A 21,636-nucleotide genomic window follows, 5' to 3' on the forward strand; every position below is an offset into this window, starting at 1 on the left:
CGGAAAAGGCTTTCACTTTTATGAGTGTAATACTACAATAAATCTGAGCGTAAACCTATCATCCATCTGATTTTTAATACAAGAGCTCCTATAAAATAAAAGACATCAGTTCTTTCCCTCTTCAAAATGGTTCTGCAAAGAAAAGAAGAGCTTCTTCCAAGACATTGTTCAAGCTAAAAATGTTGAACTACAAAGGAATTCAAATCCACTAAAGAATTTGACAACAGGGAAAGTTTTGTAAAAGAGACTGAAATACAAGAAATGCCGAAGAAAGCACTGTGCCGCAAACCCTGCATGTTTTTAGAGGAAATAGAAAAGGATCTGAATGCCAGGGTCACAAAATGGTTGCATCATGACTTGATCCTACCATTTGGATAAGTGCTCTTCAAATGGTAAAACAACAAAAGCATTCAGCAAGTGAAGAAATTGCATAGCTGAAAGCATCTGCTGGTCAGTGTAAGGGGTTAATGGACTGTTATGGATTGTGCCTTCAACAGCAAACAAAATATCTCCCAGAAGCTGCCTAAAGAATGAGAGGAAAATATAACTTCATTTCATAGGGGTTTTTTTTACAAAGTAGAAGCAAAATCAATATAACTAACACTGGCAATATGGACAAACCCCTCGAGATTTTGGATATGCCTGATAACTGAACTGTAACAAAAGTTGGTGAAAAGACCATTCTTGAAAATCACTGGTTATGAAAAGATCCATTTCACAGTCATCCTTTCTGGCAGCTGCACAAAGTTGTACCCAGTGATAATATTCAAAAGGAAAATGGTGCCAAAGAGCTTTAAAATTCCAGTACATATAACTCTCCATGTTTACCCATTGTTGACAAGACAATGCGTGGAACAGGTGACAAGGTGCAGAGCTAAGATCACAGCCATTGCTGTTGATGTGGTATAGGGTGAGGCAGCATAACTTCCCTTTTTTAAATGCGCGCCATTCAGTCGGTTGAAGATGTAGCGGAGCGCTAGTGCTCCCGTTCGAGAGGCGGGAGTATAAAGTTTTGTCCTGACACAGTTCAGTCGCCATCATGCGTTGAAACAGTGAGGAGCATGCTTTTGCCGTTGAGGCCTACTTTTCGAGCGGATTTGGAGTGGCTGGCCCGCTCTCCAGATTTGGCCCCTTGTGATTTTTTTCTATGGGGTTTTTTGAAATCCCGTGTTTATGTAAACCGTCCAAGGACCCTACAAGATTTGAAGACCAACATCCAGGAAGAAATTGCCAACATAACTATGCCTGCTGTGCTGGCAAGAGTCATGACAAACACCAGAAATTGCTTTACTCAGTGTATGGAGAATGGGGGACGTCACCTACCTAATTTCATCTTCAAAACTATGTAAAACAAAACTTTAGGTATGTGCCTACATTATAAAATAAAAATTAAAAAATTCTGATTCATACAATGGGTTTTATTAAGTTTTGAAAAAAGGAAGTTATGCTGCCTCACCCTGTATATGTTCCATGTTCATGTCATTCAGGATATCAAGGGCAAAGCAAAGAAAATGGTGATTATGTTAGCAGTGATTCTAGGTGGGCTAACAATAATGGTGCAGCCGCTGGATGTTTGTATCAACAAGCCTTTCAAGGACCGATTGTGACAACAATGGAAGTATAAAACAAAATTAACAAAAGGAGGGACCCTGAATTGGCAGTCAATTGGGTAAAGGATACTTAGGGATTCAATTCCATCAGAAATGGTGAATTAGTCATTCCTGAAGTATGGCATTAACATTCTTGTGGATGGCACAGAAGACAATGTCATCTATGAAGACAAAGCTTGAACTAGCATCTAATACTGATTCAGTGGAACAGTTCCCCTATTTATTCAGTTATTCTAATGAGGAATCAAGCTTTGGAGGATTTCAATAAGACATGTGTATATGTATATTTGTCAACGTTTCTGGGTTAAAATCAGGCAGTTATCCTAAAAACGGTAACCCTTTACATCCTTTACTACATTCCCTAAATTTTACCCTTGACTTATCCATGAATTATATCAAAATCCATAATTGTGGGTCCAAATCCAACCATCTACCTTCATTCGAGGTCAATTTATATACAAGCTTATACAGTAATGCTATGTTCCAAAGTGCTCTGTGCATGTGTATTTGCAATATTGCCGATATTTGTCAGTATATTCATCATGACCCAATTCAAAATTGGCCTGATGAACTACTGAATGCCATTCCTATTTTCTTAAATTTCATTTCATTCCAAGACTATTAACATATGAACTTTGTGTACTAGGCTTTTGTTTATTTTCCAGAACATATTTGTATAAGTGAATCAAAATTAGAGTGTAGCAGGGTAATGCAGTCAATCCAATCTAAGCTCTCCCAAAGCTAACTGTGGGGGTTAGTGTTATTCCCTGATTTGACATCGATGTGGCAATTTTCAGCTGATGAATAATTGTATGCTGATAGATTTCAGGAGTCAAGTGGAGTCTAGCAGTACTATCTGAATACAGGCTTGGTACTTCTTCCGCTAGATATCTGACTTCATTACCTTCATTTTGGTCAGCAAACTTGTCAATTAACTGACGTTCCATTAATCAGGAAAAAGGAAAATTCTTAAATCAGTAAACATGAGGTCTTGCCTTTGATTGCCATGCTGATTATATAAGTTGTCACTTGAATTGCAGCAGGAAATGGCAGCTTGAATCACTGCATCGTTCTAGGACTTGCTCACATTTTCAAGACCAACAAATTATTAACTGTGCTTTCTCCTCTTAAAGTCTGTACAATTCTTTAGAGTGTCAGTTTCATTTTTTGAAATTTCTTACTTACTGTCAAGCCAGTGAACACATTGTTGACCAACAATGTGGTTCAGCCATCACTCTGCTGGTCTCTCGTTTTTCAACTCCTTTCCATAGCCTGTGTTTTTTGTTATTTCTTTTCTCTGCTCATGTCTGCAAGTTACCTACTGCTATATCAACATGGTCCTTTGATACAAGATGGTGTGCCTTAAATAGATAATGAGTTTGTGCCACTAGAATAGGGATGATCAGCCTGTAGCCCTTTAAATATTTTCATCTCTCATTATTGATTGTACTGACCAGAGATGATAGCAGTTGCAGTAAAAATACATAAGTTCCTACACATTATTTATTTAATTAATTAATTATTATTTATTAATTGCACCATTTCTACCCTGCTTTTCTCACCCCAGAGGGAATTCAAGGCGGCTTTTCATACAGGCAACGATTCGATGCCTTAAAACACAATGTACACTTGAATAAATATTTAAAGAGAATTAGAAAGTACATGAAAAACAATTAAAACCTTTAAAAACAATACATTCAGAATTAAACACGTAATCCACAAGTGTAATCCGGGCCGTTCCAATAGTCATTGTACATTGTTCAAAGTCTAACTATTGCACAAGTTCTCTAAAGGCTTGGTCACAAAGCTATGTTTTCACTCTCTTGCAGAAGGTCAGGAGGGAGAGGGTGTGTGTGTGTGTGTGTGTTTACCCCACTCCCCCCTCCCCCCCTTCACCCTAAACACATAATTTATACAATAAACTACAGAAATTATATTTGAAATATAGTCTCAGTTTTTCCACTCCACATCTTAATACATTCTCTAAATAATTCCTAATTGGATCCCATGTGTTCTTAACTATTATAATATTTTCTATTTTGTCTATAGTGTTCCAATTACAATGTGTTATTTCCACATTTAACAAATTAATTATATAGCTATACCAATTTGTCAGAGTCCACTTTGTTTTATCTTTCCAACCCCTCACTAAAACATTTGAGCACACGCTATTAATTTGTCAACCACTCTTTCCTTTAGAGGAGGGAGAGAGTTTATCTAATATCCCTGGGGAGGGAGTTCCACAGCTGAGGGGCCACCACTGAGAAGGCCCTGTCTCTCATCTCTGCCAATTGCGCCTGTATGGGAGCAGGGCCTCCCCAGATGAGCAGGGCCTCCCCAGATGATCTTATACTCCACATTCCCTGAATGTGGAAAGCACAGACATTTTATTTGGTTCATATTTTAATACTGGGTGGAATTTATTTATTTGTTTATCATGTCGGAAGCGAATTGAGGGTACAGTCGAACCTGGGCTTGATAAAATGAAAATATGGAAATTTAAAGTTTAGTCCATACCTAGTTCTGAAAGTGACATTTGATTGTTCACAGTAATTTCCTATGAAGATATTGCGCTCCACAATGCATCCCGCATTGTTGCTTACTCAGTTAACACTTTCCATTTGGACCTCTTTGGCAGGATGGGGGCAATAAGGGAATGGTGGGGTGGAAGTGAAAAGCCTTTTGTCCATCATCTCTCTCGTCAGAAAGGTTGTCATCTTCAGGGAGGGAAGAGCTGAATGAAAATGTTTCTTTGCTAGTCTTCCATGAAAAAGCATAAAGAGATGTGCACTGGTTTTAGATATTCTCTCGTAAGTTCTCTTGTATGTTTCTCATTTTTGCAGGATAGACTTTCCAGGAACATCAAGATAATTCTAATAATACTTGATGTGGGCTTGAATTCTGTCCTTCACTCTTAAATACTTTTTTGGGTGGATTCCATCTTTGAATATATATTCAAGAGATTAAATGACCAACAATAATAGCTTCTTCCTATAACATGTCTCTCAAGATGTGTACTGCCCAAATTCCATTATTAATGATGGTGCTGTCTTACCTAGTTACCTATGTATGGGAGTTTATATCCAGTTTCCAATTCTCCACAACAGATCTATCTATCTATCTATCTATCTATTTATCTATCTATCTATCTATCTATCTATCTATCTGGTGTAGAGGCAACCTTTGTTTTGTCGGATTTCTCATGAACATAGTGTAAGAAGCTTTTGTTTGTTGACTTGTTGGCTTTGAATTACTTTGATCGAACAACACCCAAAGAGTAATTGCCAGTGTTCAAAAATGAACTGAATTTCTATCAGAAGAGTTACATTGGTGTCAATCAGACCTGCCTGTACTGTACACAGTTCTCTCAAGTGCCACCATAAAAGGCTTCTGTTCAGGTCAGACCATTAAAACATAAGCCATCCAGTCTCTTAGTGCATTGAGAGGGGCTCAGATTTCCTTCCAGACATTTTCTTTTTTTATATAAAGCTTCCAACTGACAATGGCAATGTGACATTCCAGTAAATTATTGTTAGACCTTGATGTCCTTGAATATTAACAACTTAACAGGGGCATTACTATCCTATCATATATATCCATTAGACAACTCCTGAAACCAGCTGTTATAATTAGGTTGCACTTAAACACCATTGAAGATAATCAAAGATGTCACTGAAACTGAAGCTTTTGATTGATACACGATGTAAGTGTTTTGAACTAGCTGGGGAGCTATTGATTGTATGTTCCTTTCATTCTGTTTACTGGTCCATTTATTTAGAAGAACAGCAGCCATTTAATTGCATGGCTTGTTAAAGTGATGTTGTTGCTGGTACATCTTTGTAGCATGTTGTACTTTTGTACTAAAAAAAACCCTTAAGTGGTGGTGTTTAGTAGTATCAGATGGCTGCAATGCTTTGTGTCCTTAGCCTCAGTTCACCGAGTATATATCTTATCAGCGCATATGTTTATGATAAAAGCTATACTTTTGTTATTTTATATATTTAAAGTACATATTTATCCCAGCCCATCAAGGCTCCTGAGACAATGAACTAATAAAAACCAATTTAATAAATACAAAGGTAGAAATGTTTTAGAACACATTAACTTACTATCCTGTTCTGAAAGTTTTGAAACAATTAAAAAACTGGTTTCAAACATTGACTGTCACGCAAAACAGCCTTGTTTTGCCCACCCCCTCAAACTTAAAAGAGGTGCAATCAGACTAACTTATTTGGAAAGGTTTGAAATCTGATGAGATTATACTAATGTTTTCATTGATGGATGGGGAAAATTCTAACAGAGGGCAATGGTTAAGGATATCATTGGTGAGCTGTTTTATGTGTGTATAGATACACATTTTGTTTGTACTTAAATGTTTAGGTTTTTTGTTTGTGTATCATTTGAGTGAGTTTTAAAGCTGCTGTTTTACAACCTTATGTTTTATTTGGTGGTGTTTTATCTGATTATTATGCTTTGCTATGTTTTATTTTAATTGCAATTTTTGTTTTTAATGGATTGTTTTGAATTGATGTTTTGGTGGACATTTTGTCCCATGTGTAAGCTGCCCCGCGTGCCATTGGTGAGATGGAGGCGGGGTACAAAAATAAAGTTATTACTACTATTAGTATTTAAAAAACATGCATCCCACCTTTCTGATCTATCAAGATTGCTTACAGCCCCACCCCATACTATCAAAATCAATTATAATTTCATAGCACAAGCCATCAGTAACTAGTGATCTATAAAAACTATATAAAAATTATATAAACATATCTATATACATTTTTAAAAAGTTTATAACGATCATTTTAAATCTTTTAAGTTTTGAAATTTTAAAAAACTAAGTCTTAAAATGTGTTTTGACACATGTACCCCCTTCTGAATTGTGGGAAAATGAAGCTTCCTCCCAAACTGTTATTCAGCAACTGATGATGGATTGCCCCATCTAGCTCAGGAAAGGACACTGTTGAATTTGGGCAGTCGTTAATGTTAAAGAATTCCTATCCTGTTCTAGCCACCAGCAAGTGCTCCAAACTGGGAGTTGGTGATGCTGAGTTCCTCCTGTTCCAACTGCTGTAGAAGATGGCCAGTGAGGCACTCTTCCCTCTCTTTCTAACCAGTTTACTGTGATATGAATTAGGACATGCAGGATTAGGTTTCCCCTTGACATTAAGTCTAGTCGAGTCCAACCCTGGGAGGTGGTGCTCATCTCAATTTCTAAGCCAAAGAACCAGCATTGTTCATACATGCCTCCTAGGTTATGTGGCCAGCATGACTACATGGAGCACTGTTTCCTTCCTGCCAAAGTGGTACCTATTGATTTACTCACATTTGCATTTTTTCAAACTGCTAGGTTGGCAGAAGCTGGGGCTAACAACGGGAGCTCACTCCATCCTGTAGTTTCAAACTGCCTACCTTCTGGTCAGCAAGTTCTGCAGTTTAGCAGTGATTAAATCCTAGATATGTGTTGATTTAGCATTAAAAAGTAGAATTTTTAGACAGGAAGGTCTACTCTAGCAGCTACTTTCTTGGTTAGTTTGCAGCCTGAAAGGGGGGCACAGACAAATATAATCTTGCCCCTCATTTTCCCCATTGGTGTCTTCTACCATATCGTCCCCTGCTTGTAATGGGTCACTGATACTTCCTTCATTCTTCAAAGATCCCTAGATCAGTCATAACAATACTTCTCAAAGTGCAGGTACATATAAAAATGAAATACACAAACACTTTCAGATAAATTATTCAAACTTATTTACACATTATTAAAAAGCCATAAAGAATCGTAACTGCTCTTTTCTTTAAATGTTTTTGTATTTTTTAGTTTTTCAGAATTTATCGGGTAAATGACATACAATGGACCAAAATGTAGTGATAGCAATCAAAGGTCTAATTAACGTTCACTGCTGCTGTTTCAAAGTATCCACTGAATTTTGAAAAAAATCTTACATATTATGACAATACTCTTTATCCAGATATTTTGTAAATATTTATTTGCCTAATGAAGGTTTTTCATTATTGAAACTGTAAACATTCTCAATTTTCTAAAATGTTTTTTTATTCTTGTTATTTCTATTACAATTCAAACACATTAATATAACATTTACATGTTGTTTTCCTTTTTCTTTGCAGATTTTAGGCCCCACGATTCCTGGCAAGGTCCTACACCTCTGTTTCAACAACCACCACAAAGAACTGCCAGGTAATAGTTTATATTTACTTTTTTTAAAAAATCCGTAATATATATTTACAATTGTTTTTCCCCTACTTATATTCTCGGTGTGAGATCAAGTTCCAGTATAACTAGTATAGCTTATATTTTTATTATAAAGGGGCATCATTTAACTTTCTAAAGATATGTGTCATTTGAAGGAGAAATCCTGGCCATTAATCATCAGAAACTCCAAAATTAACTTTGCTCTTGATGCTTTTCGTATAGCATTCTTGTTTCTTTGGCCTTTATCTTGTTGGGACTTTTGAGGCACTATGAATTTCAACACAGACAGCTTAAAACTGCATTAGGTTTTGGACAGGCTAAACAAATTTCTTTTTAGGAGAGTCGTGGAGCTTAATGAGGCATAACTAATGGTGGTTCGCTTTTATCATCACTGCGCTGGAACCGCGGCATTAGTACAGACTAGCCATTGATTCTTGCTACAACCCTCTTGAAGTCCCTAATCAGCTTCTTTGGTATAGCTTTTTCAGGCCTGACAAGTCTATTGTAGGGCAGTGTCACTGTAGGTCAGTAGTTATTAGTTGCCACTGAAAACAGTTTCTTTAACTACTTAAGACTGAACTGAATTAAATGCAGGAGGGACTCTAGGGAGGATTAAGGAATCTGCAGTCCAATAAGTACCATGGAACACAGAGAATGTGACATGGTTTGATAATAAGGGATGTTTTAGATATCTGTTTCTTCCTGGAGAAGCAGATTGTATGCCCTTAAAACCAGATATCCTGGAGTTTGCAAAGTGTATCTGTCGATAATTCCTATTATATCCTGTAATGAAAAATGAGACTATACATGTAGAATGGCTGCTAAAAGGAGCATATGCTTTCTTTTTAACTGTTGCTTTTATGCTGTGAGAACAACTGAGAGCAAAATGTGGGTCTCGTTTACTCAAGGAATGGATTCAAGTTCTTACCACATTCAGCAAAGCTGCTTTTTAATTATTATTTTTTGACATCATATATCAAAGATAATATATTTTATTTTGGGAACACAATGCAGCAGTACATGTTTATACAGTAATTTAAACGGTGTATCTGTTTATTACATTATACAAATCCAAATGCTTGGTCACAGTCATTGAAATGACTACATTATTTGATAGGTCCAAAAGGAAGACTGTAATATGTAATAAGCCTAGTATTTATAGTACATGTTGGTATTCACAGTTCTTTCCCCAAGTACTTGTGCTGATCGTATACCTAGCCAGATATATTTATCTCAGGTCTTGTAAATATCAGCATGTACTGTAAATACCAGTCTAATGATGTAGCATTCTGCGTTAATAACATTTTAAAACAGATTTCATTTTTAATGAAGATTGTAAGAATCATGATCAGGCAGCTCTTTGCTCTCTGGGTATTTCCTGAGTCTAAAGTGTTGTTGTTAGACTTTAAAGTGGTGAATAGTTTATCCTTATCTACCTCAAAAAGCACCTGCAGCTCAGTTTTTGTGCTAATTTATTTGTGACATCGTTGGGTTGCTTATTTTGGATGTTGCTCCCTGCAGTGGTGCACCATCTGTGGAACAGATCTGCCTGGCACCCCATTAAGACCATTTCCATGCCAGGCGAAAGCTTTCCTCTCCTGGCAGACATTCAGTCCTTGATTTACATTTTACTTTGCTTTTCCTGTTAATATTTTCACTGTTTTGGATGGTTTTTTGTTCATTTACTTGCTTTTATTGTAAAATTGTGTGGGCTTATCAGCTGTTGGGTTTTTCATGCCTGTGAATCATCTCGAGGGCATATTGAGTTGGCGATACAATGACATTGAAAATAATACGTTTATAAATATTTATTTTGATGAGTAATTTTTATAGATACCTGTTGCTTTATAGTGGCACCGCTTAGCTTAGCCTTGACGCTTGAAGGTAGTTAAAGCATTCTTGTTGATAATCCAGTATAGCATTCTTTGTGAGAATAGGCATTGCATTTGTGTTCCCATATAAACTGTACAGCAAATGTTGATTGGTCCATGCCAATTAGTGCTTATGTTGCTAGGTCACTGTGGTCAATTGAAAACAGCATCAATAGAACTTGAAAAGATTTCTTCCTGATCAGACCTTCTTCTGCCATCTTGAGAGGAATAATAGGGAAAGTGTGGGGTGCGGTGCGGGAGATAACAGCTAAAGCTACTACCCTGGATTCAAACAACTCTGCCCTAAGAATTCATTTGCAACCTGCAATTAACTAGAAATAATGGATTCCCAGATATAGCCTGGATGCCTAGAAAATAAAGCGTTGTTCTTGTAGTTGCATACTCTTTAGATATGATTTATCTTAAATCTGCACTTGCACATCAATGCAGAGAGACAGATTGGAGTGTCACAGATACCAAATGGATCGAATCCTTTCAGGCCATTTTTAAAAACCTGAATTTGACCAAGATTGTCAAATCTTTATGTTTGGGGCCAATTAATATAGAGTGAAAGGGCAACGCACAGGGTTTTGTTGTCCATGGTTTGATTTAGATGTGTTTTCTTTTTAAGTTTCATCATTAGGAAAGAGGCTGCATTGTTGTAATATAATGGCAGGCCTGATAAGAGGCACTCAGTTGTTCTGTAAACAAGTTGTATGCCAGAAAGAATTAAAATATGTCATATTACAAAAAATAATGTTCCTTGCAAAGGATAAACAAACAAGGATATACATGTCATTTTCTCAGGAATTCTGGAGCCTCTCCTCTTCTTGCTTGGAATCAATCATCCCATTCCCAAGGACCACCGTATCAACAAAATCAGTACCAAGGTCAAGGTGGACCAATGGATTACTCACAGAGGCCCAGTGATCGGAGGGACCGTGGAAGACAGGTAACAGAGCAAGTTGTGGAGGCGTATAGTCTTGTAACAGGATGCCAGCCAAAAGCGTGCTCTTTTATTTTTTGGAAAAGGAAAAAAAAATTCTATGCACATTGTCTAGTGAGAGCTATATTAGCTATGTTAATCTCAAATTGTTTTTCAATAAGATTGTGGTTTTACAAAGTCCTTGGGCATCACGTGTATTTTTCAGATAATGTTTGCCCGTGAAAGTTAAATGTGGTTAAGTCCATTGAAACTAGCATTCCTTAAACTGTAGTCCATTCGTCCTCTTGGTTTTAATAACTGATATTTCTGAACTTGTGCCCATGATCTGGAACAGGGGTCCTCAAACTTTTTAAACCGAGGACCAGGACACAGTCCCTCAAACTGTTGGAGGGCCAGATTATAATTTGGAAAAAAAAAAAGGAATTAATTCCTATGCACACTGCACATATCTTATTTGTGGTGCAAAACCACTTAAAAACAATATAATAATTAAAATGAAGAACAATTTTAGCGAATATAATCTTATTAGTATTTCAGTGGGAAGTGTGGGCCTTCTTTTGGCTGTTGTTGTGTGCTTTCAAGTCATTTCAGACTTAGGTTGACCCTGAGCAAGGGTCGGGTAAAAGACCTTGGAGGGCCGCATCCGGCCCCCAGGACTTAGTTTGAGGACCCCTGATCTAGAACTTAGCCATCTTATATAAATCAAGTTGTTTTCACCAAAAGAACTGTCATCCATTAACTGCCAGAAAATCTGATTTCATCCCAACGCTTCAGAAATAATCATTCCATGACAGAAACGAGGGCCTGGAGAAGCTGCTATACCTCCTCCATTTATATCAGTGGCTCCCAACCTGTGGTCTGTGGAATTCATTAATAGTTTAAAATTCTGTACAAAAGCAATAGCTTGTAAGAGGGTTGAACGGGACTCAGCGAATGCCTTGGTGGATAATGCTGCTCTTGGTACTGCTGTCCAAGAGCAGCAACGGTGGTCCGCAGCCTCACCGTTACTACACCTTTGCAATGCCCCACAAACCATGCCTTCTTCCTCATGGCCATGTGCCCATGACGAAGAAGCAAGAGAAAGCCATTAGGGACTGTTTCTTGGGTTTCACGCTCCACTTTTTGTATTTTTTTTACCCCCCCCCCCTTTTTTTTTAATATGAGCCTTAACAAAATCCACTGATAATAATCCAGCCCAACCCCCCAAAAAATGTATTGGTGTCTTTGTTTTTAGGCCTGTTCCTGGAGTTATTTTGGTTTGCTGGTTCAGAAAAGTGCATTGGATAGACCACATCAGTTCTAGATTATTAAATATGGTTTTCTGTGGGCGAGCAGTTGACGACTACTGGATGGCATATGTTCTGTATCAGAAACTAGAGCTGATGTGGTCTATCCAATGCAGTTTCCTGACTTGGCACCCCAAGTACCCAAACTGAATTTAAAGTTGGCCAAAAACTGATTTGTTACCCTTTTGGTACTAATATTGGAAAGTGGTCCCTGGTCAAAGTGGTCCCTAGTCAAAAAAGGTTTGGGAACCACAGGTTTATATTGTATCTCCTTTTGCCTTTGACTCTAAAGTAGGCATATTCAACCTTATATGAGCCTTAACAAAATCCACGGATACTAACATAACACAGGCCACAGCTATTCAACCTGTGGCCCTCCAGATGCTTTGGACTTCAGTTCTCAGAATTCCCGACCATTCAACAAGCTGGCTAGGGCTTCTGGGAATTGGAGGCCCAAATGCCTGGAGGGCCGCAGGTTGAAGAGGTCTGCTCTAAGATGTGGCTTGGCTGGCTTACGTGAGTCAAAAGTTCTTTGAGATGAGATATACCTGCTGCTCTCTGATGCTCAAATGGCTCTGCCTTAATGTCATCTCTGTTCTTTAATTCTGCTGCCATTGTGGTTTAAATACAAATTTAAACAAATACAAATTTGGAGTGCTAATTACAGCTTGAAAAATTGGTGTCAGGAACTTGTGCCAAACTTTCACTTGTTTTTGAAAGTGAATTTGGACTGCAGTGTCAGGCATCCTGAAACTGTGAGGTGGTAACTTCCCTATCCTACTAAAATACACTTTTTAAAAGCACATTTTCTAGATACATTGTCTCAAGTATGGATTTTTGTGAGATATCATTTCTACTATTAGTAATTACAGAAAATCTCATCCCTTCACATGTAATCACCATGTTATATATACAGAATTGCATATGATCTCTAAGACAAAAATGCATTTCTTATACTTGATTTTTTTCCAGTTCACTTGATTCTCTGTCATTACGTTGCTATCTCTAAAACACAGCCACCCACTCATATCCTATGCCCTGCATTGCAGGGATGATTGCATGAGAGTGTAAGTGTTTCGGCGATACCTGTCTGGAATATCTCACACAGAAGCTCCATTGAAGTTGAACAAGCTGCCATAAGCATTTAGTGGCAGCTTCTTGCCACTGTTATAGAGATGGAAGCTGTCCAAACACTCAAGCAAGTAGTATTTCGATTCAGTTTGTGTTCAAAAGCTGTTGTTTATATCAGTAAAAGATGCTGGTGATGACAGATTGAATTTCTGCACACTCAGCCATGTTTCATAGTTGTAGATCCTAAGTGCTTGGTGCTACCTGCTTCTAGTAACCAACATAGTTGGGAGAGGTGTGCATGGGTATAGCATTTGAAAATGTGTTACCCGCCTGATGCTGGTTATTAGGTTTGGGTTTCATTTTTAAAATATTATGGATTGATTTAGAATTCTTCAATATAATGACAGCAATAGATATGTGTTGTGTCGGCTAAATGGTTAAACAAAACACACAGACCTGTCCTACTTTGTTTGGCAACTGATCCATAGGTCTTCCCACATTATCTCTACCCAGCCATCTGCTCACATGTGCCATCAGCACTACTTGTTTACCTGTAAGATTATTGTTGTCACATCACCTAGAAGTACTTAGGAGATCAGATTTAGATCCCAAAGCCTCCTATGATTTATAATTCACTGAAATGTTAAAACTACATAAGAAACAATGCATATACTTCTTTAAAAAAATTATAATATTATAATATAATACAATATAATACTACTACTACTAATAATAATAATAATATTCTTGGTAGACACGGATTATCTAGACCCGGCACAGTCTGGCTTTAGGCCGGGACATGGTACCGAGACAGCCTTGGTCGCCTTAGTGGATGATCTGCGCCGGGAGCTCGACAGGGGGAGTGTGTCCCTGTTGGTGCTGCTCGACCTCTCAGCGGCCTTCGATACCGTCGACCACGGTATCCTTCTGGGACGCCTCGCAGGGATGGGTCTTGGAGGTACTGTTTTGCAGTGGCTCCGGTCATTCCTGGAGGATCGATCTCAGAAAGTGTTGTTGGGGGACACCTGTTCAACCCCACAACCATTGTCTTGTGGGGTTCCTCAGGGCTCAATATTGTCTCCCATGTTGTTTAACATCTACATGAAGCCGCTGGGGGAGATCATCCGGAGTTTCGGGGTACGGTGTCATCTGTACGCGGATGATGTCCAACTCTGTCACTCCTTTCCACCTGCTACTAAGGAGGCTGTCCAGGTCCTGAACCGGTGCCTGGCCGCTGTGACGGTCTGGATGAGGGCGAACAAATTGAAATTGAATCCAGACAAGACAGAGGTACTCCTGGTCAGTCGCAAGGCCGAACAGGGCATAGGGTTACAGCCTGTGTTGGATGGGGCCACACTCCCCCTGAAGACGCAGGTTCGCAGCTTGGGAGTGATCCTGGACTCATCGCTGAGCCTGGAACCCCAGGTTTCGGCGGTGACCAGGGGAGCATTTGCACAGCTAAAGCTTGTGCGCCAGCTGCGCCCATACCTTGGGAAGTCTGACTTGGCCACGGTAGTCCACGCTCTGGTTACATCCCATTTAGACTACTGCAACGCTCTCTACGTGGGGTTGCCTTTGAAGACAGCTCGGAAGCTCCAACTAGTCCAACGCTCGGCAGCCATGATTTTAACAGGAGCGGAGCGCAGGGAGCATACAACCCCCCTGTTGCGCCAACTCCACTGGCTACCGATCTGCTACCGGGCTGAATTCAAAGTGCTGGCGTTGGCCTTTAAAGCCCTAAACGGTTCCGGCCCAAGCTACCTATCTGACTGCATCTCTGCCTATGAACCCACCAGGAGTTTGAGATCTTCCGGGGAGACCCTGCTCTCGATCCCGCCTGCTTCTCAAGCTCGGCTGGCGGGGACGAGAGATAGGGCCTTTTCTGTGGTGGCCCCCCGGCTTTGGAACACCCTCCCCATAGAGGTACGATCAGCCCCTTCGCTGATGGTGTTTCGGAAAAGATTGAAGACATGGATGTTTAAACAAGCATTTGGTTAATCCATTGTAACGAATTGTGATGACTAAGGATTGGTTATACACGGACGATGAATTTTGGATTACGATTCCAGTTATGAGATGCATAGGATCGTTATTGGTGGCCCAATAATTTGTACTGTATATGTGTTTTATGCTTTTAACTGAATATTGTTTTTAAATGTTGTAAACCGCAATGAGTCGCCGATTTAGGCTGAGATATTAGCGGTATACAAGTGCATTAATAAATAAATAAATAAATAATAATAATAATACGATATTATAATTATATATTTTATATTACATGTAATATTACTAATAGTATTACAATATAATGGTATAGTACAATATAGTAATATATAATACTGACATTGTACTGTGCTAATATAATATATTGTATGTATATATATCTTGTAAACCGCTCTGAGTCCCCTTCGGGGTGAGAAGGGTGGCATATAAATGTTGTAAATAAATAAACAATAAATAAAAAGCTTCCTTTTTCAAAGAAACTATAGAATTGTTTCACATTATAAACCTAACATCAAGGCATTGTGTTGGGGAATCTCAGCTGTTGTTGTTGTTCATTCGTTCAGTCGTCTCCGACTCTTCGTGACCTCATGGACCAGCCTACGCCAGAGCTCCCTGTCGGCCGTCACCACCCCCAGCTCCCTCAAGGTCAGTCCAGTCACTTCAAGGATGCCATCCATCCATCTTGCCCTTGGTCGGCCCCTCTTCCTTTTGCCTTCCACTTTCCCCAGCATAATTGTCTTCTCTAGGCTTTCCTGTCTCCTCATGATGTGGCCAAAGTACTTCAACTTTGTCTCTAGTATCTTTCCCTCCAGTGAGCAGTCGGGCTTTATTTCCTGGAGGATGGACTGGTTGGATCTTCTCGCAGTCCAGGGCACTCTCAGCACTTTCCTCCAACACCACAGCTCAAAAGCATCGATCTTCCTTCGCTCAGCCTTCCCTAAGGTCCAGCTCTCACATCCGTAGGTTACTACAGGGAATACCATGGCTTTGACTAGGCGGATCTTTGTTGCCAGTCTGATGTCTCTACTCTTCACTATTTTATCGAGACTGGACATTGCTCTCCTCCCAAGAAGTAAGCGTCTTCTGATTTCCTGGCCACAGTCTGCATCTGCAGTAATCTTTGCACCTAGAAATACAAAGTCTGTCACGGCCTCCACGGTTTCTCCCTCTATTTTCCAGTTGTCAATCATTCTTGTTGCCATAATCTTGGTTTTTTTGGCGTTTAGCTGCAACCCGGCTTTTGCGCTTTCTTCTTTCACCTTGATTAGAAGGCTCCTCAGCTCCTCCTCGCTTTCGGCCATCAGAGTGGTGTCATCTGCATATCTGAGGTTGTTAATGTTTCTTCCAGCAATTTTCACCCCAGCTTTGCATTCATCCAGCCCCGCACATCGCATGATGTGTTCTGCATACAAGTTAAAAAGGTTGGGTGAGAGGATGCAGCCTTGCCGTACGCCTTTCCCAATCTTGAACCAGTCTGTTGTTCCGTGGTCAGTTCTGACTGTTGCTACTTGGTCCTTGTACAGATTCCTCAGGAGAGAGACAAGGTGGCTTGGTATGCCCATCCCACCAAGAACTTGCCACAATTTATTATGATCCACACAGTCAAAGGCTTTAGAATAGTCAATGAAGCAGAAGTAGATGTTTTTCTGAAACTCCCTGCCTTTCTCCATTATCCAGCGGATATTGGCAATCTGGTCTCTCGTTCCTCTGCCTTTTCTAAACCCAGCTTGAACGTCTGGCAACTCTCGCTCCATGTATTGCTGGAGTCTTCCTTGCAGGATCTTGAGCATTACCTTACTGGCATGAGAAATAAGGGCCACCGTACGGAAGTTTGAGCAGTCTTTCGCATTTCCCTTTTTTGGTATGGGGATATAAGTTGATTTTTTCCAGTCTGATGGCCATTCTTGTGTTTTCCATATTTGCTGGCAAATGGCATGCATCACCTTGACAGCATCATCTTTTAAGATTTTAAACAGTTCAGCTGGGATCCCGTCGTCTCCTGCTGCCTTGTTGTTAGCAATGCTTCTTAAGGCCCATTCAACCTCACTCCTCAGGATGTCTGGTTCTAATTCATTCACCACACCGTCAAAGCTATCCTCGATATTGTTATCCTTCCTATACAGATCTTCTGTATAGTCTCGCCACCTTCTCTTGATCTCTTCAGCTTCTGTTAGGTCCCTGCCATCTTTGTTTCTTATTATACCAATTTTTGCCTGAAATTTGCCTCCAATGTTTCTAATTTTCTGGAAGAGGTCTCTTGTCCTTCCTATTCTGTTGTCTTCTTCTACTTCCATGCATTGCTTATTTAAAAATAGTTCCTTATCTCTTCTGGCTAACCTCTGGAATTGCGCATTTAACTGGGCATATCTCCCCTTATCCCTGTTTCCTTTTGCTTTCCTCCTTTCTTGGGCTACTTCCAGTGTCTCAGCAGACAACCATTTTGCCTTCTTGGTTTTCTTTTTCTTTGGAACGTACTTTGTTGCCGCCTCCTGAACAATGTCGCGGACTTCTGTCCATAGTTCTTTTGGGACTCTGTTTACTAAATCTAGTCCTTCAAATCTGTTCTTCACTTCCACTGTATATTCGCTAGGAATGTTAGTGAGATCATATCTAACTGGTCTGTGTATTTTCCCTGATCTCTTTAGTTTTATTCTAAATTGGGCAATAAGAAGTTCGTGATCTGAGCTACAGTCAGCCCCAGGTCTTGTTTTCACCGACTGGATGGATGTCCGCCACCTTTGGCTGCAAAGGATGTAGTCAATCTGATTTCGGTGTTGACCGTCTGGTGAGGTCCATGTATAAAGCCGTCTTTTAGGTTGTTGGAAGAGAGTATTCGTTATACACAGCGAGTTTTCCTGGCAGAATTCTATCAGCCTGCGTCCCGCTTCATTTTGTTCTCCCAGACCATGCTTGCCTGTGATCCCAGTTGTCATTTGACTTCCCACCTTGGCATTCCAGTCTCCTGTAATGAAAATAATGTCTCTTTTTGGTGTATTATCCAGTAGGTCCTGCAGATCCTCATAGAACTGATCTACTTCTGCTTCTTCAGCAGCTGTGGTTGGGGCGTATATTTGGATCACTGTGATGTTGAAAGGCTTTCCTTGCACTCGAATTGAGATCATTCTGTCATTTTTTGGGTTGTATCCAAGCACCGCTTTAGCGAATTTCTTATTAATTATGAAGGCTACTCCATTTCTTCGATGTTCCTCTTGTCCACAGTAGTAGATCTGGTGGTCATCTGATGTGAAGTGGCCCATTCCAGTCCATTTCAGTTCGCTGACCCCCAGAATGTCTATCTTTAGTCTTGACATCTCACCAATAACAACATCTAATTTGCCCTGGCTCATAGATCTTACATTCCAGGTTCCTATGGTGTGTTGATCTTTAGAGCATCGGATTCGTCGTTCGCCTCCAGTACCGTCGGCCGCTAGCCTTCCTTTCGGCTTTGAGCTAGCTGCGTCATCACATCTAGGGCTAGTTGAACTTATCCTCTGCTCCTCCCCAGTAGCATTTTGGCCATCTTCCGACCTGGGAGTCCCATCTTCCAATGGCATACCGACATATCTCTGGTTGTACTGGTCCATTTAGTTTTCTTGGCAAGGATACTGGAGTGGTTTGCCATTGCCTTCCCCAGGGATCACGCTTGGTCTGACCTCTCTGCCACAACCGTCCCGTCTTGGGTGGCCCTTCACGGTTTCGCTCATGACATCATTGAGGTGCTCAAGCTCCAGCGCCCCGACAAGGCGGTGATCCTTTGCTGGAGCTGTTAGGCTCAAAATAATCCTCAGTTGGGGTGATTCCACCATAAATATAGCAGACTACCAGAAGTAAATCTCATAACCAGCAGAAACATACGTGTGGTAAACTGGGATAGCCTTCTATATCTTAGGATGGATCAGGATTGCAAAGTCAGACCTTCAGGTTCAAAAATATTTATTGAGGTAAAAGAAATACATTCTTGATATAAAAGGTCTTGGAGCTAACTAGCTTACTAAGTTTCATCTAAAGGAGGTAAAAGGTAAAAAGATCCATGCAGCTACATTTTGCCTAGAGAGAGGCAAAATGCATCCTTACTAGAAGGAAGAAGAGGCAGAAGAGAATGGAAAATGATAGAGGGACCACATGGTCAAACCAGGGCAATAAAACTTAAAAGAGGACGTTCCCTCACAGAATTCCATTACTATATCATCAAAGGGGGAGGATACTGTGGCTGACAGGAAAAATAAAGACAAAACCCTTTAGGGCAGTGGTTCTCAACCTGTGGGTCCACAGATGTTTTGCCTTCAACTCCCAGAAACCCTAAGAGCTGGTAAACTGGCTGGGATTTCTGGGAGTTGTAGGCCAAAACACCTGGGGACCCACAGGTTGAAAACCACTGCTTTAGGGAAACATGCATAAGAATGTAGGGGAAGGAATCCCTCAGCCTAGTACTATCTCTAGCCTAGCTACTCATTGAGGTCTGGAAACTTGATGACACAAGAAAATTGTGCAGTCCAGGGATGAAACCCAACACATTAGGATGAAATAGTTCTAGTGAAATACTCTGCACCAGATTGGGAATGGTGCATACCTCCAGATGTTGTTGGACTGCAGCTCTCAGAATTTTTCCTTCTATGCTATGTTAACTAGGTCTGCTGGGACATGCAATCTTACAACAACCTGTAGTCCTACATTATTCCCCTTATTACATTCAAAAAGCAGGCCAGTTTCTTTGTGGGGCTTTTTATTTTTTTAAGAAAAAGATGAGTAAGGGTAGAGACATAGTGTGAAGAAGGGGGCCAGGAGAAGTGTGTTCCTCTGTTACAGTAGTAGAATCCAGGGTCATTCAAGGAAGGTTAGAAATAAAAGATTCTGGGTAGACAAAAGGAAGGAAACTAGCGAAACTGTAGTAGGTAGCAACTGTTAATGACAACTATAGAATTCAGTACTGCACAATCTGGTGACCGTCATAAATTTGGATTGTTTTTAATGAAGATAGGATGAATAGGTGAACTGTCGAGAATCCAATGACTACTAGTCAGGATGGCTGTATGTTACCCATGGTTTCAGAGACAATATACCTCTAAGACATTGGTTCTCAACCTGTTGGTCCCCAGGTGTTTTGGCCTACAACTCCCAGAAATCCCAGCTAGTTTACCAGCAGTTAGGATTTCTGGGAGTTGAAGGCTAAAATATATGGGGACCCACAGGTTGGGAACCACTGCCTAAGAAGTAGTTCCTAGGAATTGCAGTGCTAGGAGTATTATTCTGCTCATGTCTTGAAAGGTGGCTCTCTTTCGGTATTTGGTCACTAAATGCAGACTAGATAGGCTTTTTGGTCTAATCTAGCATCTCTCTTCCGTCCTTTGGAGCTACCTTTTACTTGCTCTAATTGAAGTGGCACGACTCTTATCCAAGGTTGTACCGCTATAATATAAATAAGAAACTGAACATCAGTTTCTAATTGCAGAGCAGAATTATATCTCAGTCTCAAGCAGTTAATTAAATGTATACTAAATTTAAGTATGTATTTAATAAATTAGTATGTTACCATACTAATGTTTGTATACTTTGCATCTCTTAAAATTCCAGTTTTACTAAAACAAGAACGGTCAGCTACATACCGTATTTAATGAGATGGTTCAGCATGTTATTTATCTCATTCAATTGTTTACATTTGACTGGATCTTTCCCTCTCATGCACGGCCCCTTTCCCTTGTGCTGTTGCTATTTGAAATTATGTCTAAAACAAATCGTACTGTCTTTTGTTGCCTTTGCAGGGTTATGGAAGACCTTTCCCATTGCCACCCTCTTCTGGAAGATACAACTGGAATTAGGCTTTTGGCATTTTCTGCCATTTAAAAGAAGTCTGTTTTTATTATCACACTTATCGTCTGAGTAGTTTTAAGATGATAAGCTTTCTTTTTAAACTCTGTACATTTTTACTAATAAGATTTGATATAATCCATGTGTTGCTTTATAACTGTACTGCAGGATACAAATGAATCAATACTTGTTTGTGTAAAATATCTGGCGAAGCAAGGGTACTGTTCTGTTTTTATTGTCTGTGGGTTGTCTTGCATTGCATTGCTGATGCTTTCAATTTCACACCAGAATATCCCTTAGAGTCACAGCTACGAAATGATTAGCCTAAGAAAAATTGCATTGAAAAAGATGCACATAAATTGTGTCTAGTTGTGTAAGTTTACTTAGCCATCTACAAGCACAGCATTTAAAGACGTTGTCGGTCGGTATTCCTTGTAGTCCTTTATTGATGTATTTGTCCCTTTCAACCAGCATTTGCTGAACCTCTGAAGTAAAAGTTTCAGCATTTACAATATCTGTGTGGTCTTTTTTACATAGTTTATCTCATATTATAGAATTAAAGTTTTTACTTGTATCATGCCTACAATACCATGAAAAATTCTGTGACAATTCTAAATTACGTGTTTCATTCTGTAGGACAATTATCTTTTTGTCAACCTAAAGCAATCACTGTGTGTCGAAGGGGGAAAACAACTCAGATTGCCAAACTGTCGTCTTAATGATCCAGTTCAATAACTGCTTGACTTCTTTTTCCACAGTTTTCAAACAAATATATTTGGTTCACTATCCACACCATTTGATGTTCTCTGCTCTCCCATCATATGTACAA

At 39.7% G+C, this 21,636-nt stretch overlaps 1 protein-coding gene across 1 annotated transcript in view; it reads left to right on the forward strand.

The window, feature by feature from the left end:
- Positions 1 to 21,319, forward strand: part of XRN2 (5'-3' exoribonuclease 2) — a 75,309-nt gene extending 53,990 nt beyond the window's left edge. The window contains exons 28-30 of the mRNA XM_060774075.2: positions 7,740 to 7,809; positions 10,503 to 10,647; positions 20,762 to 21,319. Of these exons, the coding sequence (XP_060630058.1) occupies positions 7,740 to 7,809; positions 10,503 to 10,647; positions 20,762 to 20,818 (272 nt within the window). The 3' untranslated portion in view covers positions 20,819 to 21,319. The remainder of the gene's footprint in view (positions 1 to 7,739; positions 7,810 to 10,502; positions 10,648 to 20,761) is intronic.
- The last annotated feature ends 317 nt before the right edge of the window (positions 21,320 to 21,636 follow it).

Source organism: Anolis sagrei, chromosome 4 (assembly GCF_037176765.1).
Source record: "Anolis sagrei isolate rAnoSag1 chromosome 4, rAnoSag1.mat, whole genome shotgun sequence".
NCBI lineage: Eukaryota > Metazoa > Chordata > Lepidosauria > Squamata > Dactyloidae > Anolis > Anolis sagrei.